Source organism: Rhinopithecus bieti, unplaced genomic scaffold (genome assembly GCF_001698545.2).
Source record: "Rhinopithecus bieti isolate Rb0 unplaced genomic scaffold, ASM169854v2 scaffold_21412, whole genome shotgun sequence".
Classification (NCBI taxonomy): Eukaryota; Metazoa; Chordata; class Mammalia; order Primates; family Cercopithecidae; genus Rhinopithecus; species Rhinopithecus bieti.
In genome coordinates, this window is record NW_016811643.1 from 1,459,581 (window position 1) to 1,477,753 (window position 18,173).

Genomic DNA, 18,173 nt, shown 5'->3' on the forward strand with positions numbered 1-18,173 from the left:
TTTTTTTTGAGACTGAGTCTTGCTCTGTCACCCAGGCTGGAGTGCAGTGGTGTGATCTCGGCTCACTGCAATCTCCACCTTCCAGGTTCAAGCAATTCTCCTGCCTCAGCCTCCCAAGAAGCTGGGATTACAGGCACCCACCACCATGCCCAGCTAATTTTTGTATTTTTAGTAGAGATGTGGTTTCACCATGTTGACCAGTCTGGTCTACAACTCCAGGCGTGAGCCACCGTGCACGGCCCACAGTGCTAGTTTTTAAAAAGATCCTTGACTCACAAACGTTCATCAGTCACTCTTGATATTTGATGGAATGCTATATATTTGTGTCTTTTGCTGATAACTGATAATAACTTTCTATTGTTGGCTGAGTATGGTGGCTTACATCTGTAATCCTAACACTTTGGGAGGCCGAGGCAGGTGATTCACTTGAGGCCAGGAGTTAGAGACCAGCCTGGCCAACATGGCAAAACCCTGTCTCTACTAAAATTTGAAAAATTAGTTGGGCGTGGTGGTACACGCCTGTAATCCCAACTTCTTGGGAGGCTGAGGCATGGGAATTGCTTAAACACGGGAGGTGGCGGTTGCAGTGAGCCAAGATCAGACCACTGCACTCCAGCCTGGGTGACAGAGTAAAGACTGTCTCAAAAATAAATAAATAAAGAAAAAGAATTGTTCTCAAGGGTTTTCAGTGAAACAGCTTGAGAGGGTCTGGGGCTTGCATCAACTGTGCAAGCATGAAATTTCTTTGAGAACTCATGTATTTTACTTTTTTTAAAATGCAAATTTTATATCTTAATTTATACTGCAAAATGACCTTTGAACCTAATGACACCTAACCAAAATGGAAGGGGAGCCTGAAATGGTGGAGGGAGCATAGGCTTGGGAATCACACAGACCAGCACTGGCTTCCTAGAGCCATCACTCACCAGCTGCATGATACGGGCAAGTCATTTCTGTGAATCTCAATTTCTCCATCTGTAAAATGGGGGAAAATTCCCACCTTGGGGTTATTGTCAGAATTAAATTAAGAACATAAGTGCCTTCTCTGTGCCAGACACTGTACAAGGTGCATGGGATGCATAAATTATTAAGACATGGACCCTACCTTCAAGGAGTTGGCTTCAATAAATCACTTAACATGGTACCTGGTATAGCAGGTGCTCAATAAATATTGTGTTGAATTAATCAATAGATAAATGAATAGTAGATACTCAATAGATGTCAATTTCTTCTCAATTTTTCCCTACCTATCTCATCTTATGACTCTGAGAAATCATATATTTTCTTTCTAAAATATTTCAAATTTTGAATTAATTTTATACTTAAAAGTTACAAAAACGTACGAAGAGTTCTCTTATATCCCCCACTCCACTTCCCCAATGTGAGCATCTTATATAACCATAATACAGTGATCAGGAACAGGAAATTAACATTTGTACAATATCATTAACCAAATCTTAGAATTTATTTGAAAGTCATCAGTTTTCCCACTAATGTCCCTTTTCTGTTGCCTGGTCCTATCTATGATCACACAGTGCATTTAGTATTTATTTCTTCTTAATCCTCAGTCTGTAACAGCTCCTCGATCTTTCCTTATCTTTCATGATCTTGACACTTTTGAAGAGTACCATGATAGGCAGAATTCCAAGATGATCCTTAAGGTTTCCACCGCTGAATGTACATACCTTGTATACACTGAGTACAGGCAGAACCTGTGAATGTGATGGGATATCACTCCTGTGATAACATTACTTGTCAGTTGACTTAGCTTATCAAAAGAGAGATTATCTGGGTAGGCCTCCTCTAATCAGGTGAGCCCTTTAAAATAACCAGGCCCTTTTTTTTAAAAAAAAAAAAAAAGAAAAGAAAAACTACCTTTCCCTAATCAAGCCTCCAGATGTGAATGCAGCTGGCCAACACCTTCATTTCAGACCCGGAGCAGAGCATAGTTAGAATATGCTAGACTCCAGACCCATAGAAACTGTGAGATATTAGATGGCAGTTGTTTTAAGCTGCTAAGTTTACAGTGATTTATTATGCAGCAATAGAAAACTAATACAAATAATAATATAAATCAGTTATTTGTAGAATGTCCCTCAGTATGTTTGATGTTTTCTCATGTTTGGAATGAGGTTATATATGCTTGACAAGAATGAACAAAAATGATGTGTTCTTCCCAGTGCATCATATCAAGGGATTCATTTTGTCTGTTGTCTATATGTCTTATTACTGGTGATATTTCCCTTGATCATGTAGTTAAATTGGTGTCTTCCAGGTTTTCCCCACTGTAAAGTTTTTGTAGTTGATAATTATCTTGCAGCAAGTACTTTTTTTTTTTCTTTTGACACGAAGTCTTACTCTGTTGCCCAGGCTGGAGTGCAGTGGCGAAATCTTGGCTCACTGCAACCTCCACCCCACCAGGTTCAAGCGATTCTCCTGCCTCAGCCTCTCGAGTAGCTGGGATTACAGGCACCTGCCAATACGCCCGGCTAATTTTTTGTATTTTTAGTAGAAACAGGGTTTCACCATCTTGGCCAGACTTGTCTTGAACTCCTGACCTTGTGATCCACCCGCCTCAGCCTCCCAAAGTGCTGTAATTACAGGCGTGAGCCACTGCGCCCAGCTGCAGGAACTACTTTTGAGACTATATAAATTCTGTTTCTCCTCCTTGTCACCCACTAATTTTAGTATCATCTATGGATCTTACCTGAAATGTTTATTTTTATTTATTTATTTTTTTTAGAGACAGGGTCTTGCTGTGTCACCCAGGCTTGGACCACTGTGGTGCGATCAAGGCTCACTGCAGCCTTGACCTCCTGGGCTTAAGCAGTCCTTCCGCCTCAGCCTCCCAAGTAGCTGGGACAACAGGTTTGTGCCACCCTGCCCACCTAATTTTTTTATTTTATATTTTTGTATAGATAGGGTCTCACTTTGTCACCCAGGCTGGTCTCGAACTCCTGGCCTTGAGTGATCCTCCCCCTACTGCCTTTGCCTTCCAAAATGCTGGGATTACAGGCATGAGTTACTACATGAGTCACTGTGCCCAGCCTGAAATTTTTATTACTCCAGTGTTTACCTAGTGGTAATTCTCTATTTCTCTCTTTCTTCTCCATTTATTGATTGAACTTCCACTGTAAGAAAGAGTTGCCTTGGATTGGGCACGGTGACTCAAGCCTATAATCCCAGCACTTTGGGAGGCCGAGGCAGGCGGATCACAAGGTCAGGAGATCAAGACCATCCGGGCTAACATGGTGAAACCCCATCTCTACTAAAAATACAAAAAATTAGCTGGGCGTGGTGGCGGGTGCCTATAGTCCCAGCTACTTGGGAGTCTGAGGCTGTGAATGGCGTGAACCTGGGAGGCGGAGCTTGCAGTGAGCCGAGATTGCGCCACTGCACTCCAGCCTGGGCGACAGAGCAAGACTCCGTCTCAAAAAAAAAAAAAAAAGAGCTGCCTCTTCCCTCATTCCTCCCCTATTTATCTGTTTATTTATTTGATTATTTATATCATACTTGTTTTACTCTGTGGATCAAAACCCCATACGGTCATTACTTTTCAGTTAAATCGTTCCCACTTAGGTCATTATGAACTCCTTCACACTGGCTTCTGTGTTCTTTTCACAAGCCTGCATCTGGTTTTGAGCCTTTCCTGACTTCCTGGCACATACGATGTTGTTGACGCATTTTGGATTTTCTCCGCCCAGTCCTAAAAACAACCATTCTCCAAGGGTAACTGGTTTCTGGTTTATTGGAGAATGCTGTTTACATCTGGGTGTTAGGTGTGTTCAGTTTTTAGGGTGTAATTGCTTCTAGACCCTCCCAGAGGCTAGGTAATATATGTAATACACGAACCCATACATGCTTACATATTTATATTTCTGTATTGATCTGTCTGTATCTATTTTTAAAAACCATGAGTTTTATGGCTGGGCATGGTGGCTCTAACCTGTAATCCTAGCACTTTGGGAGGCTGAGACAGGCAGATCACTTGAGGTCAGGAGTTTGTGACCAGCCTGGCCAACATGGCAAAACCACATGGTCAATAACCAATTGAGACCAATCAGGCTGGTTCGAGACCAGCCTGGCCAACATGGTGAAATAAAAATACAGAAGTTAGCTGGGTGGTGGTACATCCCTGTAATCCTAGCTACTCAGGAGGCTGAGGCAGGAGAATCACTTGAACCTGGGAGACGGAGGTTGCAGTGACCTAGATCGCGCCACTGCACTCCAGCCTGGGTGACAGAGCAAGACTCTGTCTCAAAAATAAATAAAGTAAAAATAAAATTAAAGCCATGAGTTTATGCTGATACATCTGAATCCAATTCAATACCACAAGGTTCATTTTAGCTTTCTTTTTTTCCCTATTTATAACTTCTTTCTCAAACAGTGAAAAGCCCAGCTACTGTCTATTTACTTATTTGTTTAAAAATGTATGTGTATGTTGTTGTTTTGTTTTGTTTTTCTGGAAAATTTTTTTCCCAGAAACTTATAGAATGTGTAGTACCAAATGGCCTACAACTCCATGCCAGAGGTAGCTGACCACAGGAACTGCACTGATTCTTCACTTTCTGCCTCCTCCTAAACCCCATTCAGATATCCCCCAGTTAACCTTATTACAAACTAAAACTGGAGTTTTCTGTCTCCCAACCTAACAGTTAGAAGCTTAGGGCCAAAGTGGGGTAATTGGAACCTGATATAAATTCTTGCTTTCTGAGCAGACCAAAAGGAAGCCATCCTGAGTTGATGAAATCTGTTAAAATGTGACCTAAGGCTTTTTTGTGTGTTTGTTTTTTGAGATGGAGTCTCGCCGTGTTGCCCAGGTTGGAGTGCAATGGTGCGATCTTGGCTCACTGCAACCTCTGCCTCCTGGGTTCAAGCTATTCTCCTGCCTCAGCTTCCCAAGTAGCTGGGATTATAGGCACGTACCACCACGCCCGGCTAATTTTTTGTATCTTTGGTAGAGGGGGTTTCACCATGTTGGTCAGGCTGGTCTTGAACTCCTGACCTCAAGTGATCCTCCCACCTCAGCCTATCAAAGTGCTGGGATTATAGGCTTGAGCCACTGTGCCTGGCCCTGGATTGGTTATTGACCATATCGAATTCACTCTGAGTCCCAGCTGATTCTAATGGGTGGGGGTTTTTTGTTTGTTTTTAATTTTATTTATTTTTTCTTTTTTCTGGAGACAGGGTCTCACTCTGTTGCCTAGACTGAAGTGCAGTAGTGTGGGGATCCTCCTGCCACAGCCTCCTGAGTAGCTAGAACTATATAGGTGTACACCCCCATGCCTGGCTAATTTTGTATTTTTTGCAGAGAGTGTGATCTCACTATGTTGCCCAGGCTGGTCTCAAACTCCTGCCCCAAGTGTTGGGATTACAGGCACGTGAGCAAGCACACACGACCCTGAGGGTGTTTCCATACTTCTCACTACATCCCCCACTCAGAGATTGATAATTTAAGATTTTCAGTATCCCTACCAAATACTGATAGTAATTAAACCCTTCCTTGAACCCCTCGCAGATGGTATCTGTGAAAATCAAATGAGAGAATCAATGGGGAAGTGCTTTGAAAGTTATACATTGCCAAGTAAACTGAAGGGCCCTGGGATGTGTCTGCAATGAGAGGGTTTGAACTCTACATCTGGTAATGGGAGCTTTCAGAGACTGATATTCCTGCTGTGACCACCCTAAGTTGGGAGGCAGAAATGTTTCAAGAATACAGGGAAAGTGAAGTTGCTATAGTGAATGAGGTGGTTAACAAAATAGTATGTACTGAAAATCTCTCAAAACAGAAAGGTCAAAATGCTTTCATTATTGAGTGCTTTAAAAAAATTTTTTTTTTTTTTTGAGATGGAGTCTTGCTCTGTCACCCAGGCTGGAGTGCAGTGGCGCGGTCTCGGCTCACTGCAAGCTCTGCCTCCCGGGTTCATGCCATTCTCCTGCCTCAGCCTCCCAAGTAGCTGGGACTACAGGCGCCCGCCGCCGCGCCCGGATAATTTTTTGTGTTTTTTAGTAGAGACGGGGTTTCACCATGTTAGCCAGGATGGTCTCTATCTCCTGACCTCGTGATCCACCCACCTCGGCCTCCCAAAGTGCTGGGATTACAGGCGTGAGCCACCGCGCCAGGCCTTAAAATGCTTTAAAATAGTTATTCAAGGCCAGGCACGGTGGCTCACACCTGTAATCCCAGCACTTTGGGAGGCAGAGGCGGGGGGATCATCTGAGTTTGGGAGTTTGGAGACCAGCCTGACTAACATGGAGAAATCCCGTCTCTACTAAAAATACAAAAGAAATTAGCCAGGTGTGGTGGCGCATGCCTGTAATCCCAGCTACTCAGGAGGCTGAGGCAGGAAAAACGCTTTAACCTGGGAGGTGGAGGTTGCGGTGAGCGGAGATCGCACCATTGCACTCCAGCATGGGCAACGAACAAAACTCCATCTCAAAAAAAAAAAAAAAAGAAAAGAAAAGTTATTAAAGCCAGATGCAGTGGCTTATGCCTGTAATCCCAGCACTTTAGGAGGCTGAGGCAGGAGGACTGCTTGAGCCCAGGAGTTCAGACCAGGCTGGGCATCATAGCAAGACCTAGTCTCTACCCAAATAATAATAATAACAAAAAATTAGCCAGGCACAGTGGTGCCAGCTGTAGTCCCAGCTATTCAGGAGGCTGAGGTGGTGGGATGATCCCTTGAGCCCAGGAGGTTGAAGCTGCAGTGGCAACTGTACTCCAGCCTGTGTAACAGAGTGAGACCATGTCTCAAAAAAAAACCCCCAAAATAATAGTCGTTCATTCATTCCTGTCTTACTAAGGGATGTGGAAATGAGAAGTTCCCTATTTGCCTGGAGGAAGTGTAGAATACACAGAGCAGAGAATACAATGATAGCTACCATTTCTTAAAGACCTACTGTGAGCCAGGGACAGTGTCAGGGGCTTTCTACATATTATCTTATTTAATACAAGCAATCATCTTGAAGGTAGGAATTATCTTTAACAATAATGAGGAATCAACTACCAGAGAGGTAAAGGGAGTTTGTCCAAGGTCACGCATGTAAATGCAAGAGTCAAAATTAAAATCCACGTCTGCCTGAATGCCAAAGCTAATATACTCTCCCACACTAATAAGGTGAGAGTAATCCATTCACTGAAAAAAAGATTTGAGTGCCTCGGGCCGGGCGCAGTGGCTCACGCCTGTAATTTCAGCACTTTGGTAGGCCAAGGCGGGCGGATCACGAGGTCAGGAGATCAAGATCATCCTGCCCAACATGATGAAACCCTGTGTCTACTAAAATACAAAAATTAGCTGGGCGTGGTGGCGAGCGCCCAGCTACTTGGGAGGCTTAGGAAGGAGAATCGCTTGAACCCAGGAGGCGGAGGCTACAGTGAGCCGAGATCGCGCCACTGCACTCCAGCCTGGCGACAGCGCGAGACTCCGTCTCAAAACAAAACAAACAAACAAAATACATATATATTATATTGCGGGCCGGGCGCGGTAGCTCACGCCTCTAATTCCAGCACTTTGGGAGGCAGAGGCGGGCGGATCGCCTGAGGTCAGGAGTTAAGAGACCAGCCTGGCCAACGTGGTGAAACCCCGTTTCCACTAAAAATACAAAAATTAACTGGGCGTGGTGGCGGGCGCCTATAATCCCAGCTACTCCGGAGGCTGAAGTAGGAGAACTGCTTGAACACAGGAGACGAAGGTTGCAGTGAGCAGATATTGCGGCACCGCACTTCAGTCTGTGCGACAGAGCGACACTCGTCTCAAAAAAAAAAAAATTGTGTCGTGTGCTTCAACTAAACTAGGAAAGAAGTCGTGGGATTCTAATCTTTAGCTCTAATCGCCACGCCCCTTCACCCGAACTCTATTTCCCAACATGCCCCGGGTTCCTATAAGTCCGCAGTCATTGTGACGTAATCCCACAGCCTTCTGGGAAGCGTATTTTATTTGTTCTCCAGCTGAGAAAAGGCTTAGGGCTGTGGACTACCCCTCCCGTGAGGTAGTGCGCAACTCCACCCTGTTCGCGGCGTCTTCGAACGTGCCGCGGCAGCCATGTTGGACGTGGCCAGCACAGGGGCCGGCACCACGGGGTTATCGAAGCAGCTGTCACGATGCTGGGGTCCCTGGTGTTGAGGAGAAAAGCCCCGGCGCCACGGCTACTCCTCCGGCTGCTCAGGTCCCCAACGCTCCGGGGCCATGGAGGTGCTTCCGACCGGAATGTGACCACTGGGAGTCTCGGGGAGCCGCAGTGGCTGAGGGCAGCCGCCGGGGGGCGCCCTGGAACATCGCCGGCCTTGTTCTCCGGACGCGAGGCAGCCACCGGGGGGCGCCAGGGAGGACGCTTCGATACCAAATGCCTCGCGGCTGCCACTTGGGGACGCCTTCTTGGGCCCGAAGAAACACTTCCAGGACAGGACAGCTGGAACGGGGTCCCCAACAGGGCCGGACTGGGCATGTGGGCCCTGGCCGCAGCGCTGGTTGTTCATTGCTACAGCAAGAGTCCGTCCAACAAGGGTGATTATGAGATCTGGATTTGAGGAAGGGAGAGGCGGGAAAATTGTCCTAACTTCGTATCTTAGGAGGGTGGGAGGTGCTTATAGGTTTAGATCTTTAGAGCCTAAGTCTTGGAGGGACTCAGACATCATCTGGTAACAGGGGTAGGGTGTTGCCCTAGAGACCTCATCACCTCGGAGTTGTATAATCTATCATAGATCCGCCTCCCCTCTCTGGGCATCATTTTATCCATCTGTACAATGGGGATATTGGACTAAACATCTAATATTACAGCATGGTCCCCTTATGTTTCTCATATTCTGCCTGGTCCAACTCCTCCTTCCTGAGCTCTCCAGGAAACGGAAACTATGGGGTGTTCTAAGGGCAACCTCTAAATAGTTTAGAGAAGTTGCCAAACTGCCCCCCCAACCCCCTGTCACCAAACGTACCAGAGTCAGGAAGAACCTGACTCGGTTCTAATGCCAGCTTGACCTTTATTTATTTATTTATTTATTTTTGAGATGGAGTCTCTGTCTGTCGCCAGGCTGGAGTGCAGTGGCGCGATCTTGGCACACTGCAACCTCTGCCTCCCGGGTTCAAGCTATTCTCCCGCCTCAGCCTCCCTAGTATCTGGGACTACAGGCGTGGGCCGCCATGCCCAGCTAATTTTTGTGTTTTTTTTAGCTGTTAGTCAGGACGGTCTCGATCTCTTGACCTCGTGATCCACCTGTCTCGGCCTGCCGAAGTGCTGGGATTACGGGTGTGAGCCCCTGCTCCTGGCCAATTTATTTATGTAGTGAAGGATAATTTCTTAACATTTTTACAGTACTGTTATTTTGATTCCTTTTGGAGTTCAGCGGCCTGAGTCTGTCAGTGTTAGGATTTTGCTATGTCTGGTCTCACATGCTGTTAGGTGATCTTGCCATGTGGGATAGGTGGCAGAAGAAGGAAGATGGATTCCTGGAGACCCAAGGGCAACTGCTGGGGGACTGGCTGATCCTGATTAGCATCTCATCTGGATCCATGAAGCTAAGCAGCAGCTGAGAGAGTGGACAGAGAGCCAGACTTATGACCTATGTGAATCCAGCCATTCAGGTTCTTAGTCATTCATCAAGAAGACAGACTGAGGCATGGTGTCCATAGATTCCGTGCACCCCAAGCTCTGAGAATTTGGAGCAAGAATGGGGGAGTGCCTTGACTTTCATTCGTTTGATGTGGCCAGTTGTAAAGGAAGGACTTTGGTCTGGGGGAGACAACACTGGGGATCTTGTTTTGGTTCTGTGTCTAACTCTCATTGTGAATTTGGACTTTTGCTTCTCCTCAGTGGTTTTCTGTTTCCTCATCTACAAAATGAGGGTGTTGACATAGACGCTAAGGACATCTAGCTTAGGCATGCTGTAATCCTGTAACTTCCAGCATTTTTGGGGGTACCCACTGTGCGTCTAGTTTTAGGCTAGGTGTGTGGGAAGTCCTAACTTAACACAAAATCAGTCAAGGGGATAGTGCAGGCAGTTGGAATGTAGGGCTGGTGAGTGGTGCTGTGTGTTGTTGGGGGATCAGAGGGCCAGTAGGGTCAGGAAAGCCTTCCTGGAGTATTGAAGACCCCAGAGGATGGGAAATTCGAACTTGAGTTCTGAAGGATGAAGTAGAAATGAAAAGGAGAGTGACCTTGTGAGCCCCATGAGAGCAGGAAATGTATCTTCTCTTTTTTTTCAGGTTATACCAGCAACTTTCCCTAATACCTAGACATCATTTGCGCATCACAGTGTCTGGAACTTAGTAGGTGCTCAGTAAATGTGTGAGACTTGGATTATATTCCATGCAAAGGCTTCAGGGAATGGAAATGAGAGTTTCAGGGCACCATGGTGTGAGCAGGGGCTTTCTGAGTGGCCAGCTTGGTTGGAAGATAAGGTCTTTGGAATTAGATGAGAGCAGATGGAGTGGGGCCTGGATGCCAGTCAGGGGTGGGGTGGGTGAAGGTGTTGGAATTTCTTCTGTAGGCAGTGAAGAGTCATGGAAGGTTCATGAGCAGGGAATGTTCTGAGTCCAGTGTATTTGGTGAGGACTTGCCTAAGAAGTTCCTGAGGGTTCCAAACTGGACTTTGTGGCCTATGAACTCCAGCAAGAATACCAGGCTCTATGTATAATAGATAATGGTCAAAGCCCTGAACAGTTCCTGCTGGAACTGACTTGCCAGCTACCCTGTCCCCCTGAATTAGAGTTTTGACCCTCAGCGCAGCATGGTAGAAACTGAACCCCTTTAGAAGCAAGGAGGCCCTGGTTCTTAGCTCATTCCTCACTCTGTAACCTTGTAGAAGCCACATTTTTTTCTGCAGAGTGAGGGGACAGTGGATACAGCCATCTCCAAGGAATTCTTGATCCCCTCCCAGCTGGTGGCTGTCTGAGCCATGCTTGGGTATGTGCTTTGGGTACATCTGGTGAGGTAAGTAGAAAGGACCTGTCAGGCATCAGTGTCTGAATCACAGGACTGGCTTTCATATGCATGATAAGGTGTATTGTACAGATAAGGAAACTCAGGCTCAGGAGGTTAGATAAGTGTGCTAGGTCATACAGCAAATACGTGACAGAGCCGGCCTAGACCCCAGGTCTGACTGTCTCCAGATCCTGCTCTTTCACTCCACTCCAGTGCATTTGCTCATGGGTGAGTCTGTTGGCTGGACTGAGATTTCCCTGAGTCAGGGCTGGCTATGAGTCCGTCCAGTGCCCAGCAGTGTAGCTCACAACCAGGCTGGGCACAGAGGGTTCCATGTACCTGATATTGAGCTGTTTGTGCCTCTCCTGTTGACTTTTGAGTTTTTCAGAGTCAATCCAATTTTCTTTATGGCCACAAGGTGGTGGCAACAGCCTGCAGGCTGCCCACACCAGGCCAGACTGACTTAGCTAGCATTGCTTTTCTTCTAGGCTTGGTGTTTCCTAACCAGAATCTCTGCTTTGGGTCTCCCTTCCCTGTGCTTAGCACTGGGGAGTTTGCAGACGTCTCAACCGTAATTTCATCTCCTTGACATCCTTGTGAAGCTGGCAGGGCAAGGAGTTTTGTCTGTGTTTTACAGTCAGAGAAGCTGTGGTTGAGAGGGAGAGGAGCTGTCATGGTCACGTGGTGAGTAGTGGGAGTGGAATGGAGCCAGATCTCAAAGACTCCTAGTTGAGGCCCTCTGCATCCTCAGAGAGACCTGCACCCTGCTTGCTCCCCTCATTCTACCTTTCCCTTTGGGTTTATGACTTTTGACATCAAGATTCAGAACTGGGTTGAAGAACTAGAGTTGAGGGAGAAAGTGGACAAGGTCAGGGAATGGTTAGTAATACCTCATACAGGAACATAAAACATATTATGCAGAGCTTCATAGATTATGAAGAGCACACTATTTACCATAGGCAAGACGTGGTGCTAGCAGTTGACATGCGTTCCCTCTATGATGAGAGGAGTTAAGAGTTTGGGCTCTGTAGTAGAAAGGTGTGGAAGTCAGGTTGTTAACCCATGTGGGAAGGGAATGATTAGCTTTCTCATTATATATTGTGGCATCAGTTTGCTTGTTAAAGTCCATGTTTCTAAAGTACTGCTACTGTCTTAGTGGGCCCTCCATGCAGTCCCGAGGCAGGTGTGTCCTGGCCACGGATCTGACCAGTACCCCCTTTCGCTTCAGATGCAGCCCTGTTGGAAGCTGCCCGTGCCAACAATGTGCAAGAAGTCACCAGGTGAGTTGAACCCCAGGCCTTGCTCTCCCTGACAGGAGAGGCTGAGCAGGGCGAGCCTCTTCTTGTATGATGACTTTGCTTTAGAGGAAATCCTCACCCTAAGCTGGGAACTGTCCCCTGTGACATCTTTGTAGTCACAGAGTCACCTGGGCTCCCTTGACCCAGATCACCCCTTAGATATTTTCGGTAGGAAGTCAGCTCCCAAACATCCCTGGATCCTTCAGCTATTTTGTTCTTCACTGGGTTGGTTTGGACTCCCCCCAACCCCCACATCCTGTGGGTTCTTCTCTGAATCTTCTGATTTGTTCTCATTTCCTTGGGGATGGCCACGTGTTACTGCTTGCTGACTGGACAGGTTGCAGGTGGCCATCTATGGAAAGGCTTGGGGATTTGGGACGGAGTTGGAAGAGACCATCTGCCAGAAGGTCTGGGGCTAGAAATGCCTGCCTTCAGGGCCAGGGGCCCATACCTGGCTCTGCCCAGGGACAGACTGCATTTCTGTAGCTTCCCTGGCTCAGCTAGTCCCCACTGACCACTGGGAGGTTGAATTTGAGGCTTATTATTTGGCAAGGGCAAGATTCAACTAGGCTCAACCCAGTGCCAGGTGCAGGGCAGAGTCTGTGTCCAGGATGGATGCTCAGACTGGGGCCAGCATGGGGCATCAGTTACAGGGCTATTGGTTAAGGGCAGAGGTCTTATTCTTGTTGAAACTACTGGCCCCCACTGGGCCTAACCTTGGCCTCTCTTGGCCCTTTATATAGAGCTAGGTGGCCACAGGACACCCCCCTTCCTTGCCATCATGTCCGCATGTTAGACAAGAAGTCAGGTCTTGGGGTGGCTATTTCCACACCCAGTGCTCCAGGCCCTTAGTGTTCTTCCCCACTTCAGCTTCCTGAACATACAAGAAAGTGTTGAAAGGCAGCCATGGCCCCACCAAGACTTACCGCTTTGATTCTCTTTCATTTTATCTGCAGCATTATTATTGATTCTCAAGAGTGCTTTTGAGTATTAATGTTCAAGCCTTAGTTTTTAATAAACCACTTTTGGAAGTATGGGCTGGGAGTTGTTTTGTAGCCAAATAAATATGATGGAGCAATAGTTTAATAAACATGCAATGATGCATCTTAAAAGCCAAGCACAGATGTCATCCTGTTGTTATAACAGCCATTCATAACTGCAGGCTGTGTGTGGCATCTTCGTTCCTCCAGAAACAGATGTGCCTTGCTTCATGCTGCTGCAGTGCAAGGGAGTACGGGTATGGAAACTGACCCTTGCTGGCCCTGGAATCACCTGTTGGCTACTGCTGAGGGCTGCCAGGCTGCGGCTTTCCCCTTTTGGCAGTACATTTGCAGAGCAGCAATGTTGGGAATTCATTCTTCCATCCCCCAGGGGATGCCACTACCCTTTCCATTGAGCTGCCAAGCATTGATTATTTAGTTCTTTCAAATACATGTTTTTCTAATAGCAGTTAAACACTCATCTCCAAAATACAGAAAGTAATTGAACTTAACAGTGTATGTGTGATTCAGACAATTTTTCTGAACATTCATTCTCATGTGGATAGTGTCTGTGGGGGCTTTTCACGTGTGTCCCCAGGCTGTAGCCTGCTTTTCTCCTGCCGCCTCTTGTGCCACCTCACTTGGTCAGGATGATCCTGTCAGAATCTCCCTTCACTCCACGTGAGGACATCAGAGATGAGCAAGGCACAGACCTGCCCTCAGTCCCCATCTCATACAAGACCACAGAGCTGGGAGCAAGCTGAGCAAAGGTGGGAAGCAGATGCTGGCTGGCTGCTGGGCCTGCAGAATATGTTGATGCTCCTGAGGTGGGATTTGTACAGGGTGTCAGGAAAGAGGGAAGGTTGTCTGAGAGAAGCTGGAATGTGCAAGGCCTGCCATGCCCAGGGTGAGGAGTTTTGAACTCTTACTCTATACACAGTGGGGAGACGTGGGAAGTTTTTGAGCAGGGGAATGACCCAATTAAGCCTGACGTGCAGAGGAATGAAGGATGGACTGTATTGGGGAAAGGCTGAGAGCCGATCTGTTAGGAGGCTGTTTCTGTTTCAGTAAGATTCAAGATGATGAAGGCCTGAAGGAAGACATCCTTCCCTCCCCTTCCCCCAAAGCAGTTCTTGATTATGAAAGCATGAGTGGGCCTCTGCTGGGCACTGCAGGTGGGGGTAGAGGGAGCCTGCCCATCCTTGCTAGAAGGAAACTTTCTGGAATTCCTATAGCAGGTCCTTATTCAGCCTTTCTGTACCCTAGACTCTGTACAGGTGGTTCCTGCTGCTCTTTATTTCTTACTCTGTGTCCTGGGCTCTTAGCTCTGCCCAACAGACCTGCCTATAGCAGGATAGAATCCCATGCTCATTTTTTCTTTTTTAAATTTACACATACAGTCATGCGTTGCTTAACAATAGGGACACATTCTGAGTAGTGCAATTTCATTACTGTGTGAACATCATAGAGTATACCCAAACCTAAATGGTAATAGCCCACACACCTAATCTATGTATGGTATAGCCTGTTGCTCCTGGGTTAGGAATCTGTATAGCACATTATTGTCCTGAATACTGTAGGCAATTCTAACACGATGGTAAGTATTTGTGTATCTAGACATATCTAAATACAGAAAAGGTAATTCGTTGCACTGTGATGTTGAGACAGTTACAGTGTTACAAGGGGATAGGAATTTTTCAGCTTCACTATAATCTTATAGGACCACATCCTAAATGCAGTCTATTGTTAACCAACGCATCATTGTGTAGTGCATGACTGTAGGTTACACATGATTGGGTCACCGTGTATATGATTGGTATGGTCAATGATAGCAGTATTTAGAACAAAACTCAGACCTCGTAAATAATATTGTCCTTTACCCTTCTTCCCCACTTGACCTCTCTGGGGCTCTGTACTGTGCCTGTCTCTACTTGACCTCCCCCAGCTCCTGTCCTTAGCCCCAGAGTCTTGGGAAAGTTCTGGATAGTGAAGGGCAGAAGCCTAAGGCTCTTCTGCTCCAAAGGGGGAGGTGCTCGATCTTCTTCAAGGACACCCTGGAATCTTCAGTCCGTGGGCCTTGGATGCGGGTCCTCCACACAGATGGCCCTCTGCCCTGTGTGTTCATTATCCTCTGCTTACACCTTTCAAAGCTCTAGTGCTGCTTTCCTTACAGAGCCTTCTTGGATTCCTCCCAGCTGGGTGTGATCTCATCTTCATTTGCCCCTTTCCCCCCACTTTCATCCTATACCTTCCTTCTGGTCTGGGAGAGTACGAGGGTCATCTAGGAAGGGCCATGGCAGTTTGTCACAGGAGGGAGCTCCTTTTGTGGAAGAAAAGCTGGAGGTCAGGTTGGAGAAGTGGAGCTGAATGCCACTTGCCACACTGGTCTTTATATGAAGAAGTCTGTGGACTGTGTTTCATCTGAAACTGCTGGATTGTGTGCCTCCTGAAGGGCAGGGACAAGGTTGCGTTTTCTGCCGTCTTTTACCCTGTTCCACAGCACAGTGGCACTTACTTGTTTTTTTGTGACTCTTTCTTTGCTTTTTATTGACTTTTCAGTGTACCTGAAGTAAGCAGTCCAGAGTCTTACTTTCACACTTCCCTTGGCTATATCAGAGGGAGGCCAGGTCTCTTCTCCTTCCTCCCTCCCTGTGTAACATCCATTTTCTCCCTTCTCCCCTGAGGCACTTAAGTTCATCCATCTCTGGCTCCTCAGAAGTGGAAGCCTGGCCTCCTACCTGTCAGCAGTGTGAGCAGGTGGTCCTGCTCCTGTGCTTACCCCAAACCTGAGCCTGAGGAACTGCTCACCCGAAACCTAGGGCACAAGGCAGACTGGAGGCACATCTGTCCAGGCTCAGGCCGAGGAGTTGTGAGGACTGGGACTGGGAAAAGTGAGGCCTCCTGTTCTCCCAGTGGAGATCACATTTCCTTCAGGACTAACTGGGTGAAAGGCAACACCCCTACCCCCTCCCTTCTCCCGGCAGGGGGCTAGGCCTCTGCTGAGTGCTTCCCTCAGTTGTTCATCAGCCCAAGCTGTCTAATAAAGGAAGCCTGGTGAGATCAGTCTTGGGCCTCAGACTGCCTGCTCTTTTTCTCCAGGATTTATTTGTTCATTTGACAAAGAGCATCTGCCCTATCCTGAGTCCTCTGCTTGACACAGGGAACACTTGAGCAGGGATGATTCCTGCCCATGATGACAGAGTCAGGGGTAAGCTGTGGCAGTAGGGTGGTCAATGCTGTGAGACAGGAAACTACAGGGGCTGTAGGAGACCAGAGGACAAACAGCCTGGGGGATCTGAGAAAGCCTTCTAGAGGAAATGACACCTGGTCATAGACTTAAAATATCAGTTGGGCTTTGGAAATAGAAGGGGAAGGCATTCCGGGCAAAAAGGGTAGCATATGTGGTAGCACAAGGCAAGGAGCGGCCTGGGGGGTGTGCAGGAGGGGAAGTCACTTGCTGTTCTGTGTTGCCGGATCACAGTCTGAGGCCAGGAGGGACTGGAGATAGGTAGGGACCTGGTTGTGGAGAACATTGATTGACTCTCTGTTTGTTCCTCAGTCGCCCATCTGTCCAGCCTGTGCTTTGTGCCTAGCCCTGAGCTGAGTTTGGAGGAGGAGGGTGGCAACAAAATGAGGAAGGAGAAACAGTCCCTGCCCTGGAGGAGCTCGTGTGCCCTCTGGTGAGAAAGAAGGACATGAGTCAAACATTGAGAGCCAGTGAAACAAGGGACAAATTACCTACCTTTCAACTAACATGAAAATGGTAATACCTAACCCCACAGAGTGGCAGAGTCATTGCTACTAATAACAAAATGATTGATTCATTCAGCCAATACTTATGAGTGCATATTCGGAACTAGGCATTGGGCTGAATGTGGCAGATAACAGTAATGAACAAGACTGGCGCAATCCCTGCCCTCTTGGCACAGTCCAACTAGGAGTCAGATGACTAATTATGCAACTATAATTATGTACTTCAAAGCGAAGTACAATTTGTCTTCTCAACAAATGATGCTGGGTCGACTGGATGTCGAACACAGTTGGACCCTTATCTAATGCCATACATAAAAATGAACTCAAAGTGGTTCATGGACTTAAATGTAAGAGTAAAACTATAAAATTCTTAGAAGAAAACATAGGAGTAAATCTTTGTACCTTGGGTTGGGCAAAGCTTTCTTAGATGTGGCTCCAAAACACAAGCAATGAAAGAAAAAAAATTGGACTTTATCAAAATTTAAAACTTTGATGCTTCAAAGGACACCATCAAGAAAGTGAAAAGACTCTCACAGAATGGGAGAATAATTTGCAAATCATGTATCTGATAAGGGACTTACATCCAGAATACATAAAGAACTCTTAACAACTTAACAGTAAAAGGTAATTTAAAATTGGGCTGGCCATGGTTGGGAGCCTGAGAGGCAGGAGGATCACTTGAGGCCAGGAATTTGAGACCAACCTGGACAATGTAGCAAGACTCTGCCTCAAAGAGAAAAAAAAAAATTAGCCGGATGTGGTGGCATGTGCTTGTAGTCCTAGCTACTTGGGAGGCTGAGGCGGGAGCATCATTTGAGCCTGGGAGTTGGAGGTTATAGTGAACTGTGATTACACCACCGCCCTCCAGCCTGTGCAACAGAGTGAGACCCTGTCTCTTAAAAAAAAAAAAAAGGACAAAGTATTTGAATAGATATTTCTTCAAAGAAAATACACAAATGACCAATAAGCAGTTGAAAACATGCTCAACCCTTGTTAGGAAATTCGCATCAAAACCTGATACCATTAGGATGGCTATAATAAAAAAGCTAATAAGAGTAAGTTAAGTGTTGGTGAAGATGTGGAGACATTGGAACCCTCATACATTGCTGGTAGGCATGTGAAATGGTGTAGCCGTTTTGGAAAACAGTTTGATAGTTCCTCAAAATGTTTAACAGGAGTTACCATAAGACCCAGGAAGTCCACTCTAGGAATATGCCCCAGAGAA

The 18,173-nt window shown here is 46.7% G+C and overlaps 1 protein-coding gene across 2 annotated transcripts in view; it reads left to right on the forward strand.

Annotated features, from left to right (window-relative positions):
- The first annotated feature begins 7,891 nt into the window (after window positions 1–7,891).
- Window positions 7,892–18,173, forward strand: part of CLPB (ClpB family mitochondrial disaggregase) — a 148,416-nt gene continuing 138,134 nt past the window's right edge. For both annotated transcript variants that reach the window (XM_017894472.1, XM_017894473.1), the window contains exons 1-2: window positions 7,892–8,504; window positions 12,146–12,197. In XM_017894472.1, the coding sequence (XP_017749961.1) occupies window positions 8,102–8,504; window positions 12,146–12,197 (455 nt within the window). In that variant the 5' untranslated portion in view covers window positions 7,892–8,101. The remainder of the gene's footprint in view (window positions 8,505–12,145; window positions 12,198–18,173) is intronic.